The sequence below is a fragment of the Petaurus breviceps genome, unplaced genomic scaffold (genome assembly GCF_028583685.1).
Source record: "Petaurus breviceps papuanus isolate PSGF00001 unplaced genomic scaffold, PetGlider_PUasm1.0 90750, whole genome shotgun sequence".
Taxonomy (NCBI): domain Eukaryota; kingdom Metazoa; phylum Chordata; class Mammalia; order Diprotodontia; family Petauridae; genus Petaurus; species Petaurus breviceps.
In genome coordinates, this window is record NW_027187335.1 from 9,106,734 (window position 1) to 9,117,202 (window position 10,469).

At 41.0% G+C, this 10,469-nt stretch overlaps 1 protein-coding gene across 3 annotated transcripts in view; it reads left to right on the forward strand.

Annotated features, from left to right (window-relative positions):
* Positions 1-4,741, forward strand: part of CA10 (carbonic anhydrase 10) — a 740,048-nt gene extending 735,307 nt beyond the window's left edge. For all 3 annotated transcript variants that reach the window (XM_069067504.1, XM_069067503.1, XM_069067505.1), the window contains 2 exons: positions 674-848; positions 3,477-4,741. In XM_069067504.1, the coding sequence (XP_068923605.1) occupies positions 674-848; positions 3,477-3,499 (198 nt within the window). In that variant the 3' untranslated portion in view covers positions 3,500-4,741. The remainder of the gene's footprint in view (positions 1-673; positions 849-3,476) is intronic.
* The last annotated feature ends 5,728 nt before the right edge of the window (positions 4,742-10,469 follow it).

Consider the following 10,469-nt stretch of genomic DNA (forward strand, 5'->3'; position numbering starts at 1 on the left):
CTCTCTCTCTCTCTCTCTCTCTCTCTCTCTCTCTCTCTCTCTCTCTCACACACACACACACACACACACACACACACACACACACACACACCCTCAAACTATAAAGGACAAACAGAACAGACCAAAGCCACAAGACTATTTCTTAGGGCAGTATGGCCTAAAGGGTGGAGGAGAAGGCCCTCAGGCCCTTCCTGCTCCCAATAACAAGATATCACCTGCTATGAGTAAAGGAGTCCTCCAGCCATAGAAATAGCAAAAAGAGCAGCTGTGAATATGGTAATGTGTGCTTGAAAATGCAGACAATTCTGGCCACCCAACCCATGGGAAAAAAAAAACTACTCCCACAACATGATAGTCCAACATAGAATGGCCACACATACCACATAGCTGCCTCTGTACATGAGAGACATAATTGGACAAGCAGTCTAACTGAATTCATTGCAAGAGAGCAATGCTTTATCTAAGGGGATTTTTGCCACCATCCTCACTTTCTAACTAGCCCTTACCTGAGACTCCCCTACCCTTTGTCTTGTTCTGTTCTTTCCTCTGAATATTTAAATGGATGGGTGACTGGCATTTTCATAGCTGAGCTTTCTTAGGACTTCCTCCATGAACAAATTAGTGCCAGGCATCATTGTGGGCTATGTGATACCACTTGCTTGCTTTCTCACAGATGCATTCCTTACGACTGCTCAGCCAGAATCAGCCCTCTCAGATCTTTCTGAGCATGAGTGACAACTTCCGGCCTGTTCAGCCACTCAACAACCGCTGCATCCGCACCAACATCAACTTTAGTTTACAGGGGAAGGACTGTCCGAATAACAGAGCCCAGAAGCTACAATATAGAGGTGAGCATGACTGCCCTGGAGACCCCCAGGACTTGGCCCATCCTGCTGAGCTCTAAGCCATGTCCATCTTTCTGTACTGTCTTTCTATGACAAGGCCCTGTGTTATTGCTAACTATTCACTTGTTTGGAGGACAATCTATGGGAAAATGTCTTAGAGGACACACTAGTATCTGGAGAGCAGTGCTGATTGAGGCAATATGGATATACAGAAGATAAGGTCTAGCCTAGGAATAAAATTATGTCACCAGTAACCTTGGGTCAATAGACAGATTTCAGCAACTCAAAACCGTACTGCTCCCTCCCTAATCCACTCCTCTTCTGCCTGAGTCACCAAATACCAAAACTTCCCTCAGGGAATGCCCACCCTGAAAACAGGTGAGCTAAATCCTTCTGTGGCTCCATAATCCCATCAAGATAGTCACTATTTCCACCACAGTGACAGATTGCAACCTACCCATCCCTTCTCATCCTATGGGATTCTTTTTCATGCTGTTCCATAAATCCTTTATAGAGACTTGACCTAATGTATTATAGGCCTTACTATGGATCTTTTACTATATCATGGACTTCAGTCTAAGGAGGTGGGTAGAGGGCCAGCCTTGGAGTTGAGAAAACCTGAATTCGTCTCATCTCTAACACATATTGGAGGTATGATGCTTGTCAAGGTACTTAACCTTGCCATGCTTTAGGCAGTTCTCTAAGACTATGAGTTGCTATGGAGAGTTTGTTCACTGTAACTTCCCTGCACAAATGAAATCTCAGGTTTAGTTCATTTAAAGAGTAGTAGTCTCAACAACAATGTTGCTGTTTAGTTGATTAGTCATGTCTGACTCTTTATGACTCCATTTGGGGTTTTCTTGGCAAAGATACTGGAGTGGTTTGCCATTTCCTTCTCCAGCTCATTTTACAGAGGAGGCAACTGAGGCAAACCGGGTGAAATGATTTGCCCAGGGCCACACACAGCTAATAAGTATGTGACGCCAGATTTGAACTTGGATTCTCCTGACTCAAAGCCTGGCACTCTATCCACTGCACCACCGAACTGCCCTGTAACAACAACAGATTGGTCCACAAAAATCCTCTATTGATTCCTCATTGTGGCATGAAGCTGAGCCCAGGTCCTCAAAAGTGATGCAAGAGGAAAACAAACTACGCTTGGTGCAGCCAAGCTGGAAAGGTTTCAAATTCAGATCCACTGAAAAAACTGTATTTTTGTCACCCTCCGACCAGCTTAGCAGGACTCACCACCAAGATAGCTACAGCATAAGAAAGGCTTGGGCCACAGCAATTTCCAAAGGGTATCTGCTAAGTTGTAGGGAGTCAGTCATCCACAGCAGTGGAAGAATACTCTAGTCAATCAACAAATACTTATTAAATACTATGTGCCAAGAATTGTGCTGAAGATACAAAGAAAGGCAAGAACAAAGGCCTTCCCTAAAGGAAGAGATGACGTGCAGACGACTCTGTATATACAAGGCAGATACACAGTAAATGAAAGGCCATTTTGTTTTGCAAAATGTATTTATTCTTTGCATTCATTTTTTTAAATTCTGAGTTCTGAACTTGTACCTTCCCTCCAGTCTCTCCCTACTCATTGAGAAAGCAATCAGTGTATCAATTATACATGTGAAATCATGCAAAACATATTTCCATATTAAACAAGCAAACAACAAAAATAAAGAAAATAGAAAAAAAAATAAACTTCAATCAGTACTCAGGGTTCATCAGTTCTCTTTCCAAAGGTGAATAGCATATTTTTATTGTAAGTCCTCTGGAATTGTCAGATCATTGCGCTGCTCGGAGTAATTAAGTCTTCCACAGTTGATCATCGTCATAATATTGCTATTACTGTTTACAGTGTTCTCCTGGTTCTGCTCACTTCACTTTGCATCAGTTCATATAAGTTTTCCCAAATCTTCCTAAAATCATTCCCCTCATCATTTCATATAGTACAATAGTATTCCATCATGATCACATATCAAATTAACTCAGCCATTCCCCAAACGATGGGCATCCCCTCCATTTCCAATTCTTTGAAAAGAAGATGATTATCCCAAAGGGTTTATCTCACTAGCAGTAGGGGACAGGGAAAAAATAGGAGAGTTCTCCTACAGAAGGCAGGATTTGAGCTGAGTTTTGAAGGAAGCCAGAGAAGACAGAGATGAGGAGAGAGAGTGTTCTAGGCATGGGGAACAGCAAGTGCAAATACATAGAATCCAGAGATGGAGTGTCATGCAGTGTACTCAGCTAAGAGCATTGATAAAGTGCCAGGAGGCAGAGGTTCATATGGTCTGTGGCTCAGGACAGACCACCAGCTCAACAGATACAAGCATAGATCCTTGAAGTATTTATGTATCAATGCACTGTTTCGGGAGGTTGATCTGTTATCCCTCATTCCTATTGCATGAATTAGAAATAATGATAATAGCCACAGTTCTTATGGAGCATTTTGCATGCATATGTGTGCATGCACACATATATACACATGCATATGTTTATGTGTGTATATATATATATATACACACACATATATTCTTATTACCATTACCATTAAACAGCTGAGGAAACTGAGGCTCAGGAGGTAAAATGACATTAACTTTGTTCTGTTCTTTTCCCCCCTCCTTTTAGTAAATGAATGGCTGCTCAAATGAAGAAACCAAGCCCAGATGAATTCCACCTCAGTGAAATGCTACAACTGTGAATTGACATAACCTAGAATGCCCCCCTTTCCCTTTCCTTTACCCTCTCCTTCCCTGCCCCAAGCTTCATTCCTTCTCTGGACTGGTCCTTCCTACATGACAGTAGCTACAAGCCTGTAGCACAGGAAAGACTCAGACACACATAGACACACACCCGCATACATAAATCAAACACACACAAAGCTGCCATGATGGGAAGTCAAGTTGTTTTTAAAAAAAAAAAAGGTAATTCATAAGAGATCTGTCTTAGAAGATAATAACTTCAGTAAATGTGATTACAATTTTGATACCTTTTTTCCTGAACTAACGAAACTACGCGGTGAGACTTTTCAACCTTTGTACATATGAAATCTTCCCAAAAAAGAAAGAGAGAGAAGAAACACATGGCTTCTCCAGCATCAGATGGACTTTGCTCTATGTATCAAGTAACCCCCAGAAAGCTGCCCTAGCATCCTCTCCCTAAGGGTGACTGGCAAGTAAGGACAAAGAAGGTGGTTGATGAAACTAATTTCTAGGTTATGATCCTTCTGTTTATTTACTTAAAAAAAAAAAGTTTTAACAGACAAATGTTGAGCGATACGCATTGTAAATATAACACTGCAGACTATAAAGAAATTGAATTCTTTCCCTCTTTGTCACATATCTGTAGTAGGATTTGCCAAGATCAGAATTGATTCATTTTCTGTTCCTTGTTTTCCAAAGGTCATTCATTGTGTTTGGTTACTGTTAACAATTCAATAAATGTGTTTAACAAGTTAATTTAGCACCCTGGTTTTTTATTCTTCTTCCTTCTGTGGGGTGAGCCTGCAACTCCAGCCAGACTTCTATCCTTATTCCTTCATCTCTTCTCTGATTTCTCAACAATTCAAGTCAATTCAACAGACATTTATGTATAAGACACTTTTATTGTTAATCACAATCAGGAATGCATTGGCCAAATGCAGATAACTTCAGTTCAGTTTTATGACCCATCATTAATGAGAATTAAACATCAGAACAAGAAGACAAATAGGTTTCTTTTGTTTAAAACTGTTATTCTACTATATTCTGGGAAAGCCCACACTTGACCAGGTATGTTCCTGGAAAGAGGGTATATTTTCTCAGCAGATGCAACAGGATCAGATACCACCCAAACAAATGTTTTTCTTATTTCTAATGGTCATTCCTTGTGTGTGGTTGCTGTCAAGAAATCAATAAATGTGTTTAATGAGTAACCCAGTGGCCATGTCTGAGCTTATTATGGGATGGTACACCTAGACAATCTATTCTTGGATTGTTGGGCCCACTGACAGGATTATGGCTAAATAGTGAAGAGTAGGCTCATTCCCAGAGTTAGTTACTTAAAGCCTTATTGAAAAGGTTTATCTGTCTAGCTATTGAAAAAAATAACATGGAGAAATCTATAGGCAAATCCAAAGTCCCTTTCTCCCCTTTTTGTCTTGATTTTTCAAAATGAAGGTAAGCAGATAGATAATGTCCACATAGGATGAGGTAGTTGAAAAACCCAGGCAAATACCCAGAGGTGATATTCATGTAATGCCAAATATTGAGATCACAGAATATAGTAGCTTAAATGAGATCCAATCTCATCAAATTACAGATAGGGAAACAGGCCCAGTGGGGGGATAAAAAGTCAGATCAGGTTTCCTGACCCAGGGCTCATTCCACTATACCTTGCTATGTCCAAATCAATTCAGTAATAATTTTTTAAGCACCAACTCTGAGCAAAGCAGAAGATACAAATACAAAAATGAAACACTCATATTGTGCTCCAGAAATTTATACCCAAGAGGCCAATCAGCCCAGAAGCAAAGAGAAACTCAGAGTCTCCAACCTGGCACTACTAATTAACAACAGAATTTCATCTTGGCCAAAGAGAAGTTACTAGATGGAACTAGTTACATAATCAAAAGGACCGAAGGAGAACAAATCACTGTCTTTAACCTTCTGAGCAAAGCCAACCCCAAGGTGCCTCAGTTTGCTAGCATGTAAAATGGGATTCTTACCATATTGCCCTCAAGTTATGCTATAGGGAGAGACTTATAATGGAGAGCGCCCTGGTCTATGAAACAAAAAATGTGAGTTTTAAAGGAAACTTGGCAGAATGGATAGGCTGCTGAACTCAGAGTCAGAAGGACCCAAGTTCAAATCCCAGTTCTGTTACTTACAACCTGTGTGACCTTAGGCAACTCACTGAAGCTTCAGTTTCCTCATCAGTAAAATGAAATGGCTAGATAAGATAACCTCTAAGATCCCTTCCAGCTCTACAGTTATGATTTTCTATGATCCCAATTCTGCCTCTGCCCAGCAATATGACCTTGTGAATATCTCCTCCCTTCTGTGACTTCCATTTCCCACTGTATAAAATAAGGAAGCTGGACAAGGGTTGTGAGGGTCCTGTCTAACATGAAAATCCTATGAATAAAGAACTACAATGATATTTCAAAAACATTCTCTTGATCTTTTATTTATATGTTACCTTCACTTCCAAAAATATCCTCTCTCTCCTCTACCCAACAAGCCATCCCTTCTAGCAAAGAATAAAGAGGGAAAAAAGCAATTCAACAAAATTAACCATAAATACATAAACCAAATCTGACAGCAAATGCAATGTTTCACACCCCTGCAAACAAACAAAAAAGAGGGATGTGTATTTTTTTCAATGCTTCTTTGAGAGCATCTAATTATTTTAACAGTTTAACCATTTTAATTACAAATAATTTAGGGATGGATTTGGTTTTGGAGGGGAGGAGGACTGTTTCCATTTATGTTCTTATTGTCACTGTGTATATTGTTTTCATAGTCCTATTTAGTTCACTGGAAGTCTGCTCCTGTCTTCCCATGTTTCTTTGAATCCTTCATAGTCATAATTTCTTACTGGCCCATAATATTCCATTACATTCATGTACCAAAATCTGTTTTGCCATTTCCTAAAAATTCCAGATGATTAAAATACCATTTTTTGCTGTTGTAGTTGTTTAGTCATGTTTGACTCTTCATAACCCCAACTGAGGTTTTCTTGGCAAATATACTGGAGTAGTTTGCCATTTTCTTTTCCAGCTCATCTTACACGAAAGCAAACAGGATTAAGTGACTTGCCCAGGGTCACAGAGGTAGTATCTGAGGCAAGATTTGTACTTTAGTCTTCCTGACTTCAGGCCTAATGCTCCACCAACTGCACCACTTAGCTGCCCCATGGTATGGTACTTTATTCCAAATTTTTCACAAGAAACCAAAGCGGTGTGTCTGTGGCCTAGGTAACAGATGTCATATGGATCAAATTTACCATTAGACAGTGACAGCTGTCAGATACTAAGAATAAGATGTGCCAGAGATCCTGCCACCTTGGGGTGGATGGACATGGTTGTGATACAGCCCTCCAAAAAACAATAAAGAAGCACAGCACTCCCTCTATCCTTCCCCTTCCTCTCATCCACAGAGCAGTATTGGTCCCTGTTTAGTTCTCCTGCTACAGTAGTCTGGTTACTATGGTGACATCAGACCAGACTCAGCAAGGATCACAAAGTCACTTAGACAAAGTGAGTCTATTTGGAAAGTGACAAGCAACCACAGGAAGCTAGAAGGGTGTTTGGGCAGGACAGGAGTGTTTAGCCACAGGGAACAGATGCCTAAGTAATGAAGACATGTCAATTGTCTTGAATTAAAATTTATTGAGTACCTGAGGTCTACATCAGTACAGTGCTGAATCTAGAGAGCATCACAAAACAGTTGCTCGGGTGGGGGATGGAGGTGACAAAGGAACATGTCTCTAACATTATTCACTTTAGAGTAGTTGTCAACACAAGATTGGTCCATATTGGACCACCTGCAAGTGGGGTTAATTATAGAAGTTCTCAAGTGACCTCAGTATAAAGTGACCTCATAGAGTGGACTCTGAGAATAACATTATATGGAAATATATACAATGCAGTATAGAATTCCCACCCCACCCTCTGCCACTTTGTCACCCATATATAGTAGCCAGCTCAGAGCATCTCAACCCACATGTAAACATACAGTTGTGAAGGACACAGATTCTTTCACTGCCCCCAAAGACCAATGGAGTTGGCATTTTAAGCCAGGATCTCCCTCCTCATCCCTACCTCAGATCACCTAGCCTACTTTTCAGGTATACAAAGTTGGCAAAGCTTCAGCCTCTGTTAGGAATGAAAGAAAGAAGACACACAGAAATGGAAAGAAGGGAAGGAAAGAAAGGAGAAAGAGAGGGAGGGAAAGAAGAAATAGAGGAAAACAGACTGGAAATCACGGTACCAATATTGGGGACAAAAGGACTGAGAGCTAAATGATCACATCCTTATAATTAGAAATCATGAAAATAAGGCCCTATTTACCTGTAAGGTCAAAAGTTAGGCCAAGCTGTTTTGGGTATCAACTAAAGCTAGACTAGGTATGTCTTTTCTGTTGACCACCTGTCAAATCAGTCAGTCAGTCAGCAATCATTCACTAAGTACTACCTATATGTCAAGGGATATAAAGTGCTAATTCTGGGGAAAGGTAAAAAAAACCCTTCAAAGAGATCTCATTGCAAAGGGGGATAACATATAAATAACTGGACATTAAAGATATAGAGAGCGGTTAAACGGGAGGTTATCTCCGAGCGATGGCAGTAACAGCACTAGGATTAACTTCTTACAAAAGACAGATTTGATCTGTCTTGAAAAGCCAGGGAAGCTAGGAATTACTTTCTTCTAAAACAAGTTTCATTCAAGATTTTTTTAACCTCTCTTTCCCCTTCCTCTTAGTCATTTGCCTGTGTGTCTTATTTCCATCCGCCACCCCAACTAGACTGTGAACTTAGGAGGCAAGGATCAGGTTTAATTTATCTCTTGTACAAGGACATTGACAAGCTGGATGACAAGGTGAGAAGGGAAAGCATTGAAGGCATAGCAAAGAGACAGGAGACAGATGGTCCTCTCACTTAGCCTTTATCTCCCTTTTCAGCTTCTTCAGTTCTAAAACCTCTTTCCCAGGGTTGTGGTGAAGCTCAAGCGAGATACTAGTAAAGCACTTCACACAATGCCAGGCACATAGTAACAAATACTTATTACCTTTCTTCTTTCTTCCTTATTTCTTCCTTCCCTCTCTCCTACCTTCCTTCCCTCCCTCTAACCTTCCTTCCTTTCTTCCCTGCCATCTTCCTTTTTTCTCTCCTTCCCTCCATTTTCTTCCTTCCTTTTTTCCTTCTATCCCTTTCACCTTCCTTCCCTCCCTCCTTCTTCCCTTCTTTTCTTCCCTCCTCTCCCTCCCTCCTACCTTTCTTCCTTTCTTCTCTCTCTTCTTTCTTTCTTTCCTTCCTTTCCTCCATTCTCCCCTCCTTCCTTCCTTCCTTCCCCTGAAGGAGCCAGCCTTATATCTTGTTAACACCACACCTTGCCTCAAACCATCTCCTCTTCCCAACTTTCCCATTACTATTGATGACACCACCTCTCCTCCCAGTTACCCAAGCTTGCAACCTTAGTGTCATCTCAACTCCTGGCATTTACCCTACATATTGAATCTGGTATCAGATCTTATTGTTTCTCCCTTCGCATTTTGCTCAACTGCTGCCCCGGGGCCACACAACCCACCTCAGTTTTCTGAATAGTGCATCTCTGACAAGGTCATTTTGCCCTCCCCCAACCATAACAGGGTCATGGGTCTGACTTCCTTTTTCCTAGGGAGACCACTTGTCATATAATACCAGCTGCCTTTCCTTCATCTCTACTTATAACCCAGGCTTCTTGCTGTTACATCCATTTCTTGTACTCCCCCTTTAAAATTCACCAGTCTTTTTCTCCATTTGAATCTCCTACACTGTAATAATAATAATAATAAATCTCATTAGAGAATGGACTTTATGAATTCCCAGGATTTGGGAGTGGATTTGACTCTAGAAAATGACAGATCTTAGGATTCTGTATCTAAAGTTGTAAGGCACCTTAGAAGCCAACTGGCTTGACCCTCTCATGTTATGAAGAAACTGGGGTTTAAGGAAGCTAAGTGAACTGGATAAGTGCACACATAGAAAGTAAGCATCACAGGGGCAGCCAGGTGGCGCAGTAAGAGCACCGGCCCCAGAGTCAGGAAACCTGGGATTGAATCCGGGCTCAGATACTTAGTACCACACCCAGAAATAACTGGCCGTGTAACCTTGAGCAAGTTACTTAACCCCAATTGTTAAAAAAAAAAAAAAGAAAGTAAGCATCAGAGGAGGAATTCAAATTCAAGTCCTCTGACTCCAGAGCTCTTTCCACAGTACCATGACAGTGGCAAATTATGATAAGCTTGAAAGCCAAACAGGGGAGTTGGAGAATAGGGAATAGAGAAATGAGCCAAGCAGGGGAGGGATGTGGATAAAAGGGGAATCTTAAGAAGACTACTCTGGCCATCAGATCCAGTACAAACTGGGGCTGGACAGAAAGACTGGCAGTAGGCAGTTAGATGGTTATTTCAGTCATGTCCAACTCCTGGTGACTACATTTGGGCTTTCTTAGCAAAGATCCTGGAGTAATGGTTTGCCATTTACTTCTCCAGTTCATATAACAGATGAGGAAACAGTCAAACGGGGTTAAGTGACTTGCCCAGGATCACACAGCTAAGTGTATGAGGTCAGATTTGAACTCAGAATGATGAGTCTTCCTGACTCCAGGTCCTGCCATTCTGTGCTCTATGGCTCCACGTACCGTGTTTCCCCAATAATAAGAGACTGTCTTATTAATTTTTTTGGACAGAAAAACACCAGAGGGCTTATTTTCAGGGGAGGGCTTATTTTAATGAACATTGACAGCAATTTTAATAAACAGGTAAATGTGAACAAAAAAATGTACCTTTATTCAATAATGAATTCAATAAAGAACAGGATGACACGCTCACTGCTGCAGCTCTGATTGGATGCAACTCGGAGCGCAGCATGCGTTTCACC